The 21,505-nt window shown below is 43.1% G+C and overlaps 1 protein-coding gene across 6 annotated transcripts in view; it reads right to left on the reverse strand.

The window, feature by feature from the left end:
* Positions 1-538: 538 nt before the first annotated feature.
* The window catches only part of vps13d (vacuolar protein sorting 13 homolog D), a 270,660-nt gene continuing 249,693 nt past the window's right edge, over positions 539-21,505 (reverse strand). For all 6 annotated transcript variants that reach the window (XM_078239047.1, XM_078239044.1, XM_078239046.1 and 3 more), the window contains 3 exons: positions 11,393-11,524; positions 4,727-4,967; positions 539-2,599 (listed from right to left, as the gene is read on the reverse strand). In XM_078239047.1, the coding sequence (XP_078095173.1) occupies positions 2,468-2,599; positions 4,727-4,967; positions 11,393-11,524 (505 nt within the window). In that variant the 3' untranslated portion in view covers positions 539-2,467. The remainder of the gene's footprint in view (positions 2,600-4,726; positions 4,968-11,392; positions 11,525-21,505) is intronic.

Consider the following 21,505-nt stretch of genomic DNA (forward strand, 5'->3'; position numbering starts at 1 on the left):
ACAAAAACATTCTTGACCAAGGAGATGGCACACTATTTGAATATTCGTACTTGGAAGTCAGGGGCCTTGTGTATGCGAATAGAATAATTTCCCAGCAGATCGCTCTGTACGCTTCCAAGTCCTGTACTGTGCAGGAGCAGATGCAAGGTAAAGCTCCTCTGTCCCACCTAGCTCTGTACTTTGGCAGAAATGCACCTCTTCCTGCAGAATGTAACACTGCCACTTTCCACACCAGTCAATCTCTTGCATTCTTAAGAGTGAGATGAATGGTTGACTGCTAAAGTGGCCTTTTTGCGTGGTGTCACTCGAAACTAGATTGCGACTCCTCCCAAGTTCATGTCAAGCTGTCCAGCTCTCAGTGTTAAGTCCTCTACCTGGGCTAGATTCAGAGATTGATTTTCAACTTAAATTTCGTTTTAATATGATTTCTGTGATTTAAGTCCCAGATGATGACAAGTGCTCCCGGGTCAGTCTTAAGAGAGTTACAAAATGCCACATATTGTCTCATGTATTGAAATAAAACACATTTACTTTTGTAATAATTCATTTTATTTTATGATAAAAATTCACAAAAAATCAACTATGTTGGTGGAGGTTGGGAAGGGGGCGGAATCAGCTTTTTTGTCATATGTCCCTCCCAGGAAACTATGAACCTGTTTCGCCCTAAACTCATGCCCTCCCTCTGCCAAACCTGCAAAAACTTGTAAAATAATCTCAAAGGTGATGCCTTAGAAGGAAAGCAGGTATCTAACAACTACCCACACAGTTCTGCCGGAGTCTACCACAACTTGCTGCACAAGGGACTTCAGCCAGTCTGCTAGAGAGTCCTTTGTGCAGCAAGTTGATCAAGGTCTCTCGTGAAGCAGGCTGATTGGTGACTCCCAAACATTATCAGATTACAGAGGTCCACTGTGCAACACAGTCTATGTCTGAACAGGCCGGTACACCTCTCTCTCCAGTGTGGCCATGTTCTGTTCAGTCTGAAAACACTTGGGATGCTTGCATGTGTGCAGAGTCTTGTCTAATTTTTGTGCATTCTTCAAATTTATCAGGCAGCCATTAAACTCAATTGCCCAGTTCAAAAACACAGGGTGGTCCACTCTAATACTCAGTCCTCTTCACCAAACCAACTGAATACCATGATGCATAATTCCTGATTCCTTGTGCAATAACGAGAAAATATTAGTGATAGAAATTTGTCCAATACAATTCTGTGTACAGTGCAGAGATAAGGCCCCACTGTATTATAATTGGGGTTTTACAGATAAAGTCTTTCCTTTCTAGAGAGCTCTAACTACCTAACTGTAGTACTACAAACGTCATGTTGAGTACACGCAGCAACAAATGTACACTTTCAGTACACGTACAATAAGTTTCAGTGCAGTTGTGGTTACACAGATTACCCTGTCATATACTTGTCCTGATTCCCATTAGAATCTGACCACATTCAACAGCTATTTCTCAACAGGAAACTGTACTGCATTCTGCAAGCAGAGAGAGACACCAATCCACTCCTTACTCCAATATTGTGCTCCTTTGACATAAGGCAGACAGTGAGGAGGAGGGTGCACACAGGTGGCATTAGCTTTATTCCAAATGAAGACACGGAAGAAAGATAGATAGAACACTTCTTCACATTACATTGCCTCAGGCTCAAATTTATGGCCGTACAAGATAATGTCTGCCCTGGTTGACCTAGCCACTTGTCACTCAAAAGGCAGCAATCGCCTCACCTTGACTCAGTCTCCCACACGTCATTGTAAAAGTGACTTCTTAATACTGCTCCATAGAAACACAACACTTTCCATACCCACTTTGTAAATATATCATTCCCCCCCCTCAGCCCACTGGTCTTCCCTGCATGTGCCAACAATCCTTCTTGCACACGAATTTGCACATACAGTGACTCTGACTAAGTTTGATGAGAACCATGGGTTTGAGAAGAGTAGCGAGGAGGCTTGGTGACTCTTTTTTGCATATGCAGATTCCCTGACCACTCCAGGGGGCTTGTGTTGCCCTGAGTAATCAAGTACGTTTATGCATAGTACTAGTGCAATAAAGAAATCTCTTACATTACGCTGCAGCCGGTAGTGAGTGCAGCTTCTGTACACAACAGCTCCTGTGAGATTCTTCAAAGTATTTACATTAAAAGTAATATTACAGGTATGTACAGATTAGTAAAATATAAAGAACTCTCAACTCTTGTCACATTTTTGCTCTGTAAATACAATATATAAAATGTAAAATACAATTTGAACAGTGCCTGCTCCTCAACAGATCCCTGTAATAAATTGTCCCCAAAACCAAGCCATCAGTCCCTCCTCACCTGCTTGTTTCAACGGAGGCTTTATGATGAGGTTCAAAGGAAATGAGTTGACGAGACTCCGGCTCATACACTATTATACACTGGGACCAGTGTTGTCTGTTACAGTACTTTGTTGTATGTGACTGTTTACTTGAAAGGCTTCTAGGAGTCCAGCTCCAGGTTTTCTTGGTTCTGGTTGGCTTGTAGCTTGAGCTGCTGCTCATAGTAGAGGCTTTTGGCGTAGTTAATTTCTTGCGAGATCTTAAGTGCGAGCGTCTCTGACTTCACGTGGACCTGGAGCCACAAACATGTGTTTGAGCAAACACCAATCAGGCGAGGAGAAACACAGAATGCTACTAATCTATGGAAGTTGATCTTTCTCTACACCCTAGCTATGACTGTGAACACTACATCCTGCACTCTCTCGTTTCCTTCTCTATGAACGGTATGTCTTGTCTGTATAGCGCGCAAGAAATGATACTTTTCACTGTACGTTAATACATGTGACAATAATAAATCAAATCAAAATGTTAAAGATTATATTTTTTAAAAATTCATTTGTGGGACCTGGGTGTCGCTGGCTAGGCCAGCATTTATTGCCCATCCCTAGTTACCCTTGAGAAGGTGGTGGTGAGCCGCCTTGAATCGCTGATAAAACTAAGTGGCCTGTTAGCCCACTTCACCGGGCAGTTGACGGTCAACCACATTGCTGTGGCTCATGTAGGCCAGATCAAGGAAGGATGACAGATTTCCTTTTCCAAAGGACATTAGTGAACCAGGCGGGTTTTTCCGACAATCGACAATGGTTTCATGGTCATCAGTAAACTATTAATTCCAGATATTTTTTACTGAATTCAAATTCCACCATCTGCTGTGGCAGGATTTGAACCCAGAAGATTAGCTGAGATCAACTGTCTAGCGATAACACCACTAGGCCATCGCCTACGCTTATATTATTCAAAGATATGGGCATTGAGCCAACTGAATTAAAGAGAATTCTAATTTACGGTTGATCATTTTAGGAACCAAAAAACGTACTTAGGTGAGCCAATGGCGGGAGTGTCCAAGTTTTTTCTTTTTGTGGGTTAAATAGATCCATCAAATCATAGAATCCCTACAGTGCAGAAAGAGGTCATTTGGCCTACTGAGCCAGCACCAGTAACAATCACATCCTGTCCCGGTAATCCCACATATTTACCCTGCTAAGGGGCAACCTAGCATGGCCCATCCACCTAACCCGCACATCTTTGGACTGTGGGAGGAAACCAGAGCACCCGGAGGAAACCCATGCAGACATGGGGAGATTGCGCAAACTTCACACAAGACAGACACCCGAGGCCGGGAATCGAACCTGGGTCGCTGGCGCTGTGAGGCAGCAGTGCTAACCACTGTGCCATCCTGATGCGAGCCTGAGCCCCTCACAGTTTAAAACTAAAGCCCCATTATTTTACATTTATCCCAAAGTTACAAAAGCCGGCAGATCTTCTGATTTAGAACCTGGTCATCAATGAAACCATTTCACTATGAACGGCCCTTTCCAAACCTTTTATCCCCCAAATTTTAACTGTTGGACAGCAACTGAGAAATATACGTGGAAAGGAAATCCATTTGCTTAGATTTTGGCGGGTCAGATTGCCAGGGGTTGAGAGCTGCAGTTTGGACAACCCTGGTACTTAAAACACTCCTCCACCATCTCCACATTTCCTTCTTTCTTCTCCTCAAGGTGTTGAGGTTCATAATCATAGAATCCCTACAGTGCAGGTGGCAGCCATTCGGCCCATTAAGCCTTCATCGACAACAATCCCACCCAGGCCCTATCCCCGTAACCCCATGTATTTACCCTGCTAAACCTCCTTATACTAAGGGGCAATCTGGCATGGCCAATCAACCCACGTAGACATGGGGAGAACATACAAACTCCACATTGACAGTCACCCAAGGTGGGTTTCACTGGTGCGGCAGCAATTTGATATATTGCTTAATAAGGGGATCAGGGGTTATGGGGAAAAGGCAGGAGAATGGGGATGAGAAAAATATCAGCATGACTGAATGGTGGAGCAGACTCGATGGGCCGAGTGGCCTAATTCTGCTCCTATGTCTTATGGTCTTACATTACACGAGTGGTCAAGCGTTATGTGTGAACCTGTAGAGAGACTGTCAAAAGACTTTCAATCTCGGGGGAAAATCAGACGTGAGCCCCGGTCTCACCAGATATTTGCACTCCCTAGCACTGGCCACTGCATAGTGATTAGTATGAAGCTTGCCTGATATTTTCTGTGTCCCTAGTTCAGGTCATTAGGGACCAATTGGAGCACCCTGATTGCTGTCCCAGCTTAGATTAGACAGTTCAGTACAGACAGTGGAATTGAACCTGTCACCTTCTTTGTCTCGCATCTCAGGTGAACAGGGAACAAGACTCACCATTGGCTTGTGATGTGATGGCCCAGGTATGGCCACACCGCTGCTCGAACTTTCGGCTTTCTTTGTCAGCTGTAAGTATGCCCTCCCATGATCCTTTGTGATGAGGCAGTGGTACAGGTCATCATATTTGACCTCCAGGAAAATGGCGTCCCTGTCAATATATTCGCCATGCTTCAGAAAGTAGACTGCCTTCGAGGAGATGAGAACACAGTAACTGTCTATCTGTTCCACAGCAATGAAACTGGAAAGGGAAAAGTAACAGCATTTAGTTAGATCCATTTTGAGCAACATAACATTTAAAACATAATTATTTGGATAGCTTTAGTCAATGGAAAGACAGGGGAGAAGTGATATTAATAATTAATCAGTGAGTGAAATTCCCCATCAATAAATTAGTGCAAAAGCTGGTGTGGGTACAGAGCATTGCTAACTTTGGACAGTGTTTTGTTTCTGTAAAACGGAGGGGAATTTCATTCCTCAATCATAAATATATACTCTGTTGAAAGTGCGGATAGCAAGTACAATCTGTGATCAGGCATTCCCATCTGCTGGCAGAGTATGCCTATCATAGGTGTCATAGAGAGAGAGTTATAAAGGTTTACAGCATGGAAACAGGCCCTTTGGCCCAACTTGCCCATGCCGTCCAGTTTTGGCCTTGGTTTTTATTCTTATTATTCATTTGTGGGACATGGGTGTCGCTGGCTGGGCCAGCATTTATTGCCATCCCTAGTTGTCCTTGGAGGGCAGTTGAGAGTCAACCACATTGCTGTGGGTCTGGAGTCACATGTAAGCCAGACTGGGTAAGGACGGCAGATTTCCTTCCCTAAAGGATATTGGTGAATCTATCCACTAAGTGTAGGGGATAGACACAATCACTGTGCACGGTAGCACAGTGGTTAGCACTGCTGCTTCACAGCTCCAGGGACCTGGGTTCGATTCCCGGCTTAGGTCACTGTCTGTGTGGAGTTTGCACGCTCTCCTCGTGTCTGCGTGGGTTTCCTCCGGGTGCTCCGGCTTCCTCCCACAGTCCAAAGATGTGCAGGTTAGGTTGATTGGCCATGTTTAAAAAAAAATTGCCCCTTAGATGCGTAGGTTAGAGGGATTAGTGGGTAAAATATGTTGGGGTATGGGAGTAGGGTCTGGGTGGGATTGTGGTCGGTGCAGACTCGATGGGCCGAATGGCCTCTTTCTGTACTGTAGGGTTTCTATGATTCTATGAACATTTTTCAACCTCTGCTCTTGCAAGCACTGCTTTCTTCCTGTGAGTGTGTAATCACCTGTGTGCCAATAGGAACCGTCAGGAATTTTACACTTTGGTTCCATGCTAAATTTTAAAATTAGGTCTAGTCTGAGAACTCTACATGAACTTTCAAAGCAAATTTTGAGAAACACTTTATTTATCAGTGGAGATTAAACTATTCTGTCTTCCTCTAGATAAATCCAATTTTCCTGCCCCCATTTAAATACATTATTTTTCTTCCTTGACTGTGAAGTGCTTCGAGATGTCTGGCAGTCATGAAAAGTGCTAAAAAATGCAAGTCTTTTTTCCAATGCACATGGACCGCACCAGAGTGAGGCAGCAGCTGCCTTGCTGCCTTTCCCTGCCACTTTGCAATGAGTTTGCTGTAAGCGACAAGAGTCTCCAGGTTAGCGAGTTAGTCACCCAATGTTCATCCTGCCCGATTTTACATTCCATTGACTTCCCAGTGAGATACACAAATTGCACAGTTAATTTGATATTGTTTGTTTTACACCATCATCCTAAAGTTAAGATAACCCCAAAATTTTAAATGTTACTTTTGGCATGGTTGGTAGTAATTCAGCATGCCCGCTATGACTCTCACTAATTCTTACAGATGCACCGTAGAAAGCATTCTTTCTGGTTGTATCACAGCTTGGTATGGCGCCTGCTCTGACCAAGACCGCAAAAAACTACAAAGGATCATGAACGTAGCCCAGTCCATTACGCAAACCAGCCTCCCATCCAGTGACTGTCTACATTTCCCGCTGCCTCAGAAAAGCAGCCAGCATAATCAATGACCCCACATGCCCCGGACATACTCTCTTCCATCTTCTTCCATCAGGAAAAAGATACAAAAGTCTGAAAACAACTGACTCAGGAACAGCTTCTTCCCCGCTACCATCAGACTTTTGAATGGACCTACCATGTATTAAGCTGATCTTTCTCTACAACCTTGCTATGACTGTGACACTATATTCTGCACCCTCTCCTTTCCTTCTCCCCTATGTACTCTATGAACGGTATGCTTTGTCTGTATAGCTGGCAAGAAACAATACTTTTTACTGTATCCCAATACATGTGACAATAATAGATCACATCAAATCAAATCATTGTCAACTCTTGTCAGAAGACTGAGGGTGCAAGTACATTACTCAGATATGAGCACAGCAAGCTAGCAGTGCAGTTCAACACTGAGGGACTGCTGCTTTGTCAGAGGTACCCTCTGGAAGAAATGCAAAATCAAAGTCCCACCTGTTTGTTTAGATGGATGTTAACAATTTTATGGTATTATTTGAAAAAAGAACTAATTATCTTGGTGTTCAGGTCATCATTCGTCCCCCAAAGAACAACACAAAAAGCAGATTAACTGGTTATTCATCTCACTGACGATTGTAAGTTGTTGCTGAGGGAGCCTCGTTTGGGTGGTGGGATGTGGGTAGAAAGAGGAAGTGCCCACTTGAGAAAACAATTGCCTCAAAATGGCTGTTGCAGTTGCCACATCAGATCCACTGCGCTAACAGTGTGGCTGTAAATCACTGTGCATCGAACAAATAAAAAGTACATTGCTGTCACAAACCATAACATAGGCTGTACAAACCTGTCAGGAAAATTTTTTTTTTGATTGACTAGATTTTTTGCTGAGAAGTGCTCCCTAAAGGGACGGCACAGTGGCTAGCACTGCTGATTCACAGCAGGGACCTGGGTTCAATTCCGGCCTTGGGTAACTTTGTGTGTGGAGTTTGCACATTCTCCCCGTGTCTGCGTGGGTTTCCTCTGGGTGCTCCGGTTTCGTCCCACACTCCAAAGATGTGTAGGTTAGATGGATTAGACATGCTATACGTGTGGGGTTATGGGGTTAGGGCAGGGGAGAGTGCCTGGGTGAGATATTCTGTCAGAGAGTCGGTGCAGACTTGATGGTCCAAAACGGCCTCTTCTGTATGGATTCTACAAAGCTTCTGGGATCATTCCTCCTCCAAAGAACAACACAAAACAACCAAACACCAAATCATGTTATTTTCAGCCAGTAAGGGAACAAATAGGGAAGTTACAATTGCCTTTGCACCCGTGGGCTAAGGAAAGGAAAATAATGGTGATGATCCCTGCCGTTGATAGACATCCGGCGCTGGAAAGTGTACGTGCATGTGTACATGGCAAATCATAGGGTCTGGTCTCAGCGGCAATGCCTGTCACCCCTCATTGTCAGAGCTTACACACAAAGAATGGCCACTTGTGTAAGGTCCTGGAGTTCTTGCGAAAAATCAAAAGATTGGAAAGCCAATCAGCACAGCGTGGAAACTGACATATTTGGGAATTAAGTGTGTAATCTAATTCGAAAATCTATGAACAGGGGCACCGTGGTAATGGGGGGTGGGGGGCTGGTTGATAGATTCCAGGAGGGTTGAACCCAGACCCCTAAGGTAGTTCACGATAGTTTGAAATAAAAACCAAATCCGCATGATGCAATCCTCTAGGTACTGTAGGATTGCCACTGCAAAGCAGAAAGCAATTACCCTGGACTGCCCGGGAAATGAAACACTGGCTGAGATTCCGTGCATCTGGAATCGATTAGGGAGAACAGTGGCTTCACTTTCAAAACCATCTGAAGGCTGGAAGGAGCAACAAAGTTTAAAAAAAAAATCAAGCTTTGAAGTTTTAACTTCTTTACCAACAAAGGATTCAAAGGCTTTGTCCCTAGTTATTACTGTATGTTCAAACAGGGTTAACAGGGAACAAATGTTTACTACGTGACACTGTGCCTGTCAACAAGCCAGGAAACAGGAGAGACATCAGAATTTTATGACAGGCAGCTGGGGACAAAACAAAGTCTATACACATGCACGCTGTGCAAAAAGACTAGCACACTGCGCATGCTAAGATGAAACAGACCCCATCATATAGTGAAGACTGCGAATGGAGGAGTACGTAGGGTACACGGTCACTGTGTATGGGGAGATCACCCATGCGTTGCAAGATAAATTGCTAATCAAATATATCTTAATCTCTTTTAAACTGCTGGAGAGAGCCGAGCCTGTGTAAAAGAAGTGTAGCGCCGCAAGTCCGTCAGTTTCATTATAGAGTTAGACAGTAGACACTGGACAGGAGTGGGAGCAGAATTCACAAGACTGTGTAAAAGGGAATGGATAAATGTTTGAATTTTTTTAAAGGGTGTGGGAGAAAGGCAGGAGAATGGAATTAAATGGCAAGCTCTTACAGAGTCAGCGCTTCGAAGACAGGCCAAATGGCATCATTTGGTGTTGCAGAATTGTATGATCCTATACGCAATTCTTGTACGCAGTAATATGAACTGCAGCTACTCTCATTTACATTAAAATTCCAATTAATCAAACTTTGCCCTGCAACATATCAAATATCTTAGGGATTTACATTATTGTTCTTTCATAAAAACGGAATTTCCTGCCACAGTCCAGCATAAAAACAAGTGGCTTCACCATCCGTCTCCCCCAAGAACGGAGTTCAATTCAATTCAACCGACTTTACACTGCAGGAGTAGATGGTTATTAATGTCTAAAACTGCTTGCATGTAACAATCAGAAGAGGAACCAACCCTGTGTGTGTGTGTGTGTGTGTGTGTGTGTGTGCTATACTGCTGATGTCAAAGAATTCCTGAGCTACACGCCGAGACTTGATTTGAGTCTCGACACATTGCCAAAGGTCGAACATAGGGATGAGACTTGCTCGGTTCTGCTAACTGTCTACAACTGCTGTGGTCAGCAGCAGGTGTTGTGGAACTAAGTTAAAGTATATGACATCACCAAAAATACAATAGGTTGTACGTGATTAAGACATAAACCCAATCAGTGGGGGGATAAACCCAATCAGTAGGGGTAATGTCCCACTGCGGCATATTACAACCAATCCGTGTAAGGAACTGACACTGTCACAGCCCTGCCTCTGATAGGAGTTGTGAAAGTTGTAGGCGTTGTAAGAAAAGAAAGCAAAGAAATGACACCAGCATGTAATGTTTAAGATTAAATAAAGTTTAGTACGATTATGCCACAACTCCGGCTCGCGAACAGAACACACTTTAAGCATTAAAATTCTGATGGACTTGCATTACTATTTGCCAGAAATGTTTTGATTTTGGTATTATTCAATTCAGCAAATTAATTTGTGATGTTCAGAGAATTCTCCATCCCCGACAGGTCATGATGGCACTTGTTCTACAAGTTACAACATAACACAGAGATTAGTCTTTTCTTCCCTCTCGAAGATAGTGGCTCTTGCGGTTGATACCTTGTGCAATATCACAGAATCTTTACAGTGCAGGAGGCGGCCATTCGACCCATCGAGTCTGTACTGGTTCTCTGAAAGAGCATCTACCTAGTCCCACTCCCCTCACTTCACCCGTAATCTTGACCATTATTTCTTTTATGATACCAATTCCCTTTTGAATACCTCGATCAAACCTGCCTCCACTATCCTCTCAGGTTTGTTCCAGATTCAAACCACCCTCTGGGTGAAAAATATCTTCCTCGCATCACTTTTACTCTTTTGTCCATTATTTTGCATCTGTGCCCTCTTGTTCTTGATGTACACTTTTGAGGGAATCATTCCTCACTATTTATCCCGTCCATACCCCTCAGGATCTCAAATACCTCTACCAAGAGCTTTCTGTTCTCCAAGGAAAACAGACCCAACCTCTCCTCGTAGCTTTAGTTGTTTATCCCTGGAATCATAAATGGTGTTTCTTCACGTGTGGCCCTAAATACCGAGGGATAGCAGGCTATTTTACCCTGGATGGCCTCTCAGACAAGTTCCATTCTATCCTCGCATGGGTTCATTTTCTAGGTGGAGTTGCAAGCCAGTGATCAGGAACACAACCTATTCTTCCCCTCCTAGCTCAGGGGTGGTGACACGTATCATAGCAGCCCTGCTCTAATTCAACAAAGACCAGTAGCTGAACCTGGGATTTTCCAACGCAGTTTAGAATCATAAAATCCTACAGTGCAGAAGGAGGCCGTTCAGCCCATCGAGTCTGCCCCGACCACAATCCCACCCAGGCCCTATCCCCATAACCCCATGCATTTACCTTAGCTAATTCCCCCTGACACTAAGAGGCAATTTAACATGGCCAACCCACCTAACCCACACATCTTTGGAATTGGCTTGTCCGAGTCCCACGCAGGCTGCTATCTTCTAATAGTTAAGGCCATGGTTTTACCACCTTAACTGTTAGGATATAGGCAGGATTATAAAGAAGATGGTGAAGTGATGATTAAAATTCCTAAGAATGACTGATTTGTTTCTTGATGGCTTGGCAACCATTTTGTACAGGTTTGCAATGTTTCGATGCAGTCCCAGGTGAACAAACCTAACCTGCCGCCCAAGCGGAACAGGAACCAGCATCATTTAAGCACTGGAAGAAATTTGCTCTTGGGCATGCCAAGATGCTAACAACTTACAATTCAGCCTGAATGTTGTCAGTCACTCTGAAAAGCTGCTCCTGCCCTTCAGCCTGTTTCTCAGAGTATCTTGGTAGGAGGCCGTGGGGTCCAATGCAACAACGCGGCTTTCGAACTCTCTGGATAAGCATCCTGTTTGAATGTAACAGAAGATATCATTTAGAATACCTATCAGGACAGTATAGATGGCTTGCCATCTAGTTACTAAGTTAGTGATTGAAGTACAAATTGAGGGTTAGTAGTTCATGCTGAACAAGCCTGAACATGGCCAGCATTAATGCTGCTCTTTATTATGTTCTACAGTACATCTCATTTATGCATGAGTTTTACGTTGCAAAGTACAAATGGTCAAACTAAATCATAAAATATGCCACAAAACACTAATGGTTAATCATTTCTGAAGAAGTCATATTCAACTCGAAACGTTAACTCTGTTTCTCTCTCCACAGATGCTGCCAGACCGGTTGAGTACTTCCAGCACTTTGTTCTAATTTCAGTTCCCAGCATCACAGTATTTTGCTTTTATTATACTGCATTAATGGGCTAATGTTAAACAGAATTCTACTAATGTCATCTCAAAAGCACAATTAAATATAGTGAGAAACCAACAGAGGCATCACTCATCAGAAGGCACATAATTAATGGGCGGACAATGATGTCAAACCAGAATCCAAGAGTGCTCCACCACAAAGCCTGGGCTAATCCCCACCCCCCACCTCTACTTTGGCAACCATTTGCAGTCTGACTGGCAAACACAAGCAGTAAAGTTGCAAAAAAAAAGTGCCATTTTAAACAGAATTCTTTTTCAACTGCATTTCGGTGGAGGTAAAGGGAAAGAAATGCTGCATTGAGGTGTAAGCCAGTTGCAACTCGGAGAATTGCTTGCAAGTCTAACGGAGTTGGCTTCCAGGCTCAACAGGAACTTGGATGCCACACCTGAATGTGAATTCTAACAAAACCTCTACTTCTTTATTCATCAGACTACCATCTACACTGATCTTCAATGGGTTCACATTCCCCCTATGCAAGTGCCTTTAAAAAATATTAATAAAAACTAAGCTTTGCTATCTCTTGCAAGTTTTAAACAGGGGTGAAACCAGGATCAGGCAGGGACGAGGCTAGTCCATTTGCAATTTTTCAAAGCCATCTTGGCCTTTTGGCTAAAATGAAGCGTCAGATTGAGCCTGGGAGGGGGTGCAATGCCTCGTCTTGCCAGCTTAGATCTTGTTTGTGCCTCATGTGGGAACCTTGAATTGGATTTAATTTGAATTGGCTTTTTTGGTTGTAATAAAAGTACCAAAAGATACACGAAAAAAAAAAATTCCCTTCTTGCACCTTATTTTCTTTGTTGCTTTTTCTAGCTCTCAGTCCGGTAAATGCCTACTTTTCCTTGCTTCATAGATTTTAATTGTTTCATCTACTTCCCTTTGCCACTTTCACCATAGAAATCATAGAAGTCATAGAAACCCTACAGTACAGAAAGAGGTCATTCGGCCCATCGAGTCTGCACCGACTACAATCCCACCCAGGCCCTAACCCCATATCCCTACATATTTTACCCGCTAATCCCTCTAATCTACACATCCCAGGACACTAAGTGGCAATTTTTAGCATGGCCAATCAATCTAACCTGCACATCTTTGGACTGTGGGAGGAAACTGGAGCACCCGGAGGAAACCCACGCAGACACGAGGAGAATGTGCAAACTCCACACAGACAGTGACCCGAGCCGAGTTTGTTAAGACAGTCCCGGTCCTAATCTTCCGAGTAAAAACAAAACTCCCAACTTCTCCCCCAAAACTTGCGCTTTTGGTGAACTGGAAGGAAAACCACTGCAGAAGCTGAATGAGGATGAAACAGAGGATAGGTGAAAAATAATAGAAACCCAAACTGAGACGGAGGAAATCTGTAATAAAAGTTAATCAAATGCAGTGTTACAGACCTTAACCCCCCTCTCCTTTCCTTCTCTATGAATGGTATGTTTTGTCTGTACAGCGCACAAGAAACAATACTTTTCACTGTATACTAATACATGTGACAATAAAATCAAATCAAATCAAAGAACAAGAAATAATACAAACATATCTAAATAAAAAGGTTGAAACAAATATTAAACCATGGAGAGGAATAAATAGCAAGCAACGGAATCAAAATATCAGTAAACTATCCATACAGATAATCATAAATTTGAAATAAGGCTTTGATGAATATCTAAGGTAAGGAAGAAAAGTGAAATGATTTGGGAAAGATGACTTATGGATAATTACAGTTCACAAATTCTTTATACACGCGTGGAAATCTGCCCTCATTGTGAGGGTCACACTTCAATTGCCATTCACACTCTCCTTTACGTGCGGTCTCTGGAGTAAGGAGGTCATAATATGGCTTGCAGATGAAGGGTTTACACATTTGCCTTGCCAAGCTGGGTTAGGAATTGTGAATTGCCAGACCAACCATTTTAGATGCTTTATTTTAGTCATATAGCCCAGATAATTTGAGGCTGTGCCCCTGCCTGACCAGTTCAGAGATTACAAGATCAGGTATAGAGGTTAATTCTTGCAGACATTATATGAAAGAAAACAGATGCTCATTGAGGAGAAACTCAAAAGCCTGTGTATTTTCCAAATCTACGCTGCATTGGAAATTCTGAGAGTATTAGCTGGAAAGCTAGGAGGAAAAGTGCAGTCAAACACCTCTGTTACAACTTAAGAGTGAAGGGAGTTCATACTCTTTAAGTCTGACAGCCACAGCTGTGGGCTGGAACAGAAGCAGCTGGACAGATATGTTGAAAGACTGATGTGAAAGAAGAACAAATGCCTTATTGATTTTCTGAAAGCATGAACACTGCAGAGTTTTGTACACTGAACACACAGAGCTCAGTGAATAGCTAGTGCTCCCCTGGGTGAGCAGTGAGACCGCTCCAATCCATAGCCAAGGTGCTGTGTGCAAGTCTCTAAGGCAGGTGCACGCTAAGTATCTTTAACTCGGCACATATGAAGGCAGCATGGGAGAATGGACTGAGTGCTTGAACCAAAGCATTAGCCCACACAGCAAGTGCAGCATCCTGGTCAGTGTAGCGTCTCAACTCTACACGTCATTGAGAGCATTGACAAGTGAACACTCCTGACACCAGTTAATAAGAGCTCATTTGTTATGGGCAAAACTGTACACAGAACAGCTTCTCAGGTAATAACCACACATAGAATCCACACAGTGCTGAGGAGGCCATTCGGCCCATCCAACAACAATCCCACCCAGACCTTATTCCTGCAACCCCACGTATTTACCCTGTTACTCTCCCTGACACTAAGGGTCAATTTAGCATGGCCAATTCACCTAACCTCCACATCTTAGGACTGTGGGAGGAAACCAGAGCACCATAGGGAGAATGTGCAAACTCCACACAGTGACCTGAGGCCGGAATTGAACCCAGGTCCCTGGCGCTGTGATGCAGCAGCGCTAATGACTGTGCCACCGTGCCACCCCATGTATCATTACTGATATTAGAAAATAAACACAAGAGCACAAAAAGACATTGGGTCCATCAACCTGACTTGATTCAGAGTCAATGAATGATCATCAAAGGATCTGCTTCATAAACCATTCAATCCGAAAACAGAGGTGTCCGGGTATCAGCCTTGGTTCAGGATATCACTCATCCAGGAATTCAAAGATGCCTATTCCAGAGATATCATGCAATCTAGGCTGACACTGCAGCTCAGTACTGAGGGAGTGCTGCATTTCCAAAAGCTCTGCCTTTCAGATGGGATATTTAAATGAGATCCCATCTGCCCTCTCAGGTGGATATAAAACATCTCACTTGGTGTTTTTTTTTTAAAGAGTTCATCGGTATCCTGGCCAGTTTTTATCTTGCAACCAACATATAAAACAGATTATTTGGTCAACTCATGGCATGCAAAATAGCTGCTGCATTTGTCTATCTTACAAAAGTGACTACACTTGAGAAGTACTTCATTGGCTGAGATGTGCTCTAGGACATTTGACATGGTGTAAGGTGCTGGATAAAAGGTAGTTCTTTCTTCGTCTTTCTTTTAATATGTCATCCTCAGGGTACATTTGACTGCTGGGTCCTGGAAATTTGGTCACTATAGTTCAGACCCTCAGTAATAGCTGTGTTTTTGTCTATTTGCTAGTTTGGTCTGTTTGCAATACCGTTACCTCATTGATAAATACTTCCTAAATCAAAATATCAAGTTCTGATCTTATCAGCAATTTGAAATATCAATAGATCAATGGGGATGATCATCTGTATACATCTCAATTCCTGATACTAACATTAGTTTGATGTAGGATTTATCCGTGATACTTGGTGGTCCTTTAGGATCCTTCAGATCCTCTTTCCGCACCCCCTGACATATTTCTATGACCTTTGTCTCCTATAACCAGGGCTCCTTGGCCCTGAAATAAAGCTCTCTGGGAACCTGTTTCATATGTCCATTATCCAGCAAGAAAATCTTTTTTTGAAATTTCTCTAGGCTTCCAAATTTTGCACCCAAACCTTGTGGTGTGCTCAGCGTCCAAGCAAAATATCTTTGGCACAGTGGTTAGCACTGTTGTCTCATAGTGCCAAGGACCTGGGTTTGATTCCGGCCTTGGGTTACTGTCTGTGAGAAGTTTGCACATTCTCCCTGTGTCTGCATGGGTTTCCTCCGGATGCTCCGGTTTCGAAGAACAAAGAAAAGTACAGCACAGGAACAGGCCCTTCGGCCCTCCAAGCCTGTACTGACCATGATGTCCTAACTAAACTAAAAAAAAAACCTTCTGTCCTTACTTGGTCCATATCCCTCTATTCCCTCCCTTCATGTACCCATCCAGCTGCCTCTTAAATGTTGCTAATGTGTCTGCTTCCTCTACCTCCTCTGGTAGCACGTTCCAGGCACCCACCACACTCTGTGTGATAAACTTCCCTGTACATCTCCCTTAAACTGTCCCCCTCTCACCTTGAACCTGTGCCCCCTTGAAATTGACACTTCCACCCGAGGAAAAAGCCTCTGATTATCCACCTTGTCTGTGCCTCTCATAATTTTGTAGACCACTATCACAGTCTCTCCTCAGCCTCCATCTTTCCAGTGAAAACAATCCTAGTTTATTCAACCTCTCCTCATAGCCGACACTCTTGAGACCAGGCAACATCCTGATGAACCTTTGCACTCTCTCCAAAGCTTCCACGTCCTTCTGGTAGTGTGGTGACCAGAACTGCATGCAATACTCCAAATGTGGCCTAACCAAGGTTTTATATAGCTGCAACATGATTTCTCAACTCTTGTACTAAATGTCCCGGCTGTGAAAGCAAGCATGCCATTCGGCTTCTTAATCACGTTGGCCACCCATGTTGCCACTTTTAGGGAACTGTGGACTTGCACACCCAGTTCCTTCTGCATGTTAATGTTCCCAAGGGTTCTGCCATTTACAATATAATTCACATCTAAATTTGATCCTCCAAAATGCATCACATTTCCTCCCACACTCCAAAGGGGTACGGGTTAGGTTGATTGGTCATGCTAATTGCCTCTTTGTGTCAGGGGGATTAGCAGGGTAAATATGTAGGGTTATAGGGATAGGGCCTGGATGGGATTGTCATTGGTGCAGGCTCGATGGGCTGAAAGAATCCCTACAGTGCAGAAGGAGGCCAATGATTCCAAGTGCTTTTATTTTAAAGACCTGCATTCCAATTCCTCAGCTTTTGTTCTCCGTGAAAACATTTGTGAGCATTTCTTCATAATATGAACTATGAATTGGTACAGAAGGGTTTGTGGGCCATCCATCAACCCCAAGGATGAACGGATGAGGCATAAAACCAAGGAAGAAATTATATTACTTAAATTGGAACAAATTATTTATTAGTTACTTGTTGCTTCAGGACCGGTGGTGGGAGGGATGAAGTTCAAAGCAAAGGAAAGTTGCCAGCTTTTCGACCGAGACAAGTTGGCTGACTCGGAGGAGTGTGTTGTATTTATTGGCCGATTCGATGTTTCAACACCAACAACTCTGAACGAGACGTGAACAATTTCAACTAATGCTGAGCTGATCAATCACTGGCTTTGAAATTACATCATGTGAATATTATCCGCTGGAATGAAGCCGCTGTGCTTGTTATTTTAATAGAGGCGTTAGCCTATTTAAATAACAGCCCTGTTAAGTTGCAGACAACAGAAGTTCATACAAGAGCGTGAAGCATTTGCATGCATATGCAAATGAAAGGGTCAGACAAAGGTCAAAAGTATTGTGGATTGCAGAAGTGGTAGCAGCTTAGTACAGCGCGAGACAGGGCACTGGACAAGAGTCAACGAGAGGTCTCAAAAATTCTGCCTCGATGATTTTCATGCAGAAATTATTTTATTTCTCACTGTGACAATGAGGGATATTAAGAAGCAAACTTCTTAATTGCTCTCAGTTAAAAACAGTGCCTCAGATGGGATGACTTTTAATTAATCTGCATTTACCAAACAGGACTCTGGGCCTTATTGAAGTATAGCAGGTGTGAGGTGTGCAGAGGGGCAACCTGCGGCCCAGACAGTGTGTGTTACGACTGGAGTGAGGGGGTTAAGTGGGACACAAATTCTCTTTTGTAAACTCTTGGCTAAAGCCTGCTTACTCATTGGCTCCTGCCCACTGATCAGCTCTGCTACACGCCTAACGACATGGTTCAGCTGACGGTCAGCCTCAGACCTGGCCACAGGCCAGCCTGCAATCAGTGGGACAAATACTCCCTTTCATATTACTTGTGTGGCTCATATTCTCCATTTTCCACATGCCTGTTGGATTGAGAGCGCAGAAAGTAAAACACAGCATTCCTGGGTTGGCCAGCAACACGTGGGCCTCCCTTTGTTAGTTTGCTAAAACAGCCCCATTTTGTGGGCTGGAGGATTGTTAGTTCAGCCAAGGGACTGTTTGCTCCAAATGGAAATCAGGCGAGTTCAGGAGGAGGCCACAGAAGAAATATATAGTGTACCGGCCAATCCCACAGTCCCCTGTTAGCACAGGATAACATTCAGAATTCTTTTACATTGTTTATCGCTATTCTACCCCATTTACACTGGTCTGTATCTTAACTTGAAATCAATCATGAACCTGTGTGCAGAGTCAGTAAACAGGGCCTGTTAATCAACAGAGTGCTGAAGAAGAGCTTCAATGCTACAGGTTTCAAGTGTTCCAACAACAATTACTGAGGTAAGAAGGGAAAATCAACACCTAACTTTCTATTAGGTAGGCCTAAAAGGTAGGGATATGTTTGGCACAACTTGTGGGGCTGAAGGGCCTGTTTTGTGCTGTAGTTTTTCTATGTTTCTAAATGGGTGAAACTCATGATTAGATCCACTACTTAAAAACCATTATAATAATCCCTAATATTCTATTGTTTTGAAATAAATCAGCATTTCTTTCCCATAGGATCTGATCTATGAGCATATTTCAATAACCTCGCCCAAGATGCATGTCTAGAAGTTGGAAACTGGCTAGTTATTTGTTTGTGGACATCACAGTAGAGCCACAGTAGAGTTATTTTTCAACAGGCGATAGTTAAGTGCTAGTCATACCATCAAGGTGCCCACTGAATGAACGTCACAGCAACGTGGGCCTATAGTTCAGAATAATCTACCCCAAAAAAGGCTATTTAATTATAATTCAACTTCACCCACCAGAATATAGGAATAAGTCCAGATTGTGTCACCTCTATTCTGCATCATTTAAAATAAATTATTTTTAAAAAGCTGTGAAGCAGCACTGTGGCTTTCTGCTAACAGTCTAAGGCAAGAAAAGCACAGAAATTACTGGAAGGAAAACACTTCTCAATGTGAAGGAGGTGAATTTTTTGAGGTTTGGTTCCATGCGCATCTTCAGGCCTGCAAGACTTCACCAAGGCAGCCAATCTTCCACTGCCACAGCTCCTGACTCACTCCCACACAAACATACACCTACTAGCATATCGGAACTTGCATCAAGTCCTGTTCCTCTATCACCTTGAGTTTGTTGACCCTCTTTGGTTCCCGGTCAAGTAACATCTTGAATATAAAATTTTCATCTTAGATTTTAAATCCCTCCATGCCCTACCTCTCTCTTACTCTAATCTCCATTAGCCTAACAATCCTCAGCAATACCTGTGCTCCTCTAATTCTGGCCCTGGATTTTAATCACTGCACCTGCTGGTGGCTATGCCTTTAGTTGCCTGGCCTTAAGCCCTGGAATTACATCTCTACACTTCTCTGACTTTGTATCTTGCTTACCTCCTTTAAGACACTCCTTTAAACCTACCTCTTTGATCAAGCTTTTGGTCATCTGATCCTCATAAAACACTGGTTAGCACTGCTGCTTCACAGTGCCAGGGACCCGGGTTCGATCCCTGGCTTGGGTCACCGTCTGTGTGGAGTTTGCATGCTCTCCCCGTGTCTGCGTGGGTTTCTTCCAGGTGCTCCGGTTTCCACCCACATTCTGAAAGACATGCTGGTTAGGTGCAATGACTCGAACAGGCGCCGGACTGTGGCGACTAGGGGAATTTCACAGTAACTTCATTGCAGCGTTAATGCAAGTCTTACTTGTGACTAATAAATAAACTTTACTTTTTCCTTACATGGCTTGGTGCCATATTTTGCTTTATAATGCTCTTCAAAGTGTCTCGGGACATTTTATAATGTTACAGGAGTTGTATAAATACAAGTCATTATTGATGTTGGGCAGGGATCAGAAGCAGTACGTTGATTTTTGTCGACTTAGGCTTGGGGCAAAGAGGTCAACTGTAGTTCCGCTGCTGGCACCCCAGGTCATTTTGGCTAACTCAGCACAGACCAAAGATGTAACCAGAGACCTTGTGGCCTATATGGTTCAGTAACACGCAAACTCTGCAAAATGAAAGATCAGGCAGACGACTTTATATTTCAATATTGCAAAACAAAAAGATTTAATAAACCAGTGTCGATTTATGTTTGAAGCCCAATTTTAATTCTTTCAAAGTTGTAAGTACAGTACTCCAAACAATGTTGGAATAAAGGATAAGGCTCACAGAAATGTTTCTGATGCTTAAAGAACAATCCCACCAAATAATCAATCATTTTTATTTGTCAAGTGCCAGGGGATTCCCTCAGGTATTCCTGTACATTAAAGAGACGCAGTTGTCACAACGTTCCTGATGCTCCATAAAAGCGGAAATGGTGTGGGTGTGCAAACACAATGATTTGCGATATTTTATATAGGTTTAGCTACCGCGCTGCCCTATCGTCAGTGCTTGTAGAGTTGGGTGTCCCTGGACAGCCATGCTTCAACTTTCCTCAAGAAATGTTAAAGCAAAGTGTAAGTCAGCCTTTTCAGTTGAACTGTTGATCTTGAAGTTCAATGCTTGGCACACTTGAGGATTACAGCAAGGGTCAAAGCTTTGCAGGTTCTTTAAAGAACAACTGCTTCATGAGGTGGATTTAAGTCACTACTCTTAGACGTACTCCATGATGTTTCCTATAGATTTCATCACTTCTAATCTTTAGTCAGAGAGACTGGAGAATGGTGAGCTATTTAGATAATCTTTGGTTGCTAATAAGGGTTTCCAGGTGCGAATTCCATGAGTCAAATTGTTATCTTAGTTTCTGCTATCTCTAAAGCAGTCAGACTACACTCCTGTTAGATTACACACAATGAAATCTGTGCTCCACCTTGGACAGGAATGGTATATTCACACAACTCTTCACTCACCTGAAGAAGGAGCAACACTCCGAAAGCTTGTGCTACCTGTTGGACTTTAACCTGGTGTTGTGAGACTTCTTACTAATATTCTGTGATAACAGGAGTTCTGGGTACATTTTGTTTACAACTATAGCACCAATGTGATACAGCTTCCACTCTGCACCAAACTACAGTTATTGGTAAACAGTCCAAATTCAGAGCCTAGGCCTAAGGGTAAAAAAGACCAAACCTGCGTCTCCAAAAATGAAAGCCATAACTTCCGAAACGAATACAGAATTCTAACACGTACTAAAACAGGTGTCCAGTTATCTAGTTAGAAACTGAATTGACGGTATAAAGGATGAGTATAGTCTGAGATAATTAGATACTTCATGGCACTATACTGCTGGGACAAGTGCTAATTCTGAGGAATTAAGGTGCAAGTGC

This window comes from Mustelus asterias, chromosome 22 (genome assembly GCF_964213995.1).
Source record: "Mustelus asterias chromosome 22, sMusAst1.hap1.1, whole genome shotgun sequence".
Lineage (NCBI taxonomy): Eukaryota > Metazoa > Chordata > Chondrichthyes > Carcharhiniformes > Triakidae > Mustelus > Mustelus asterias.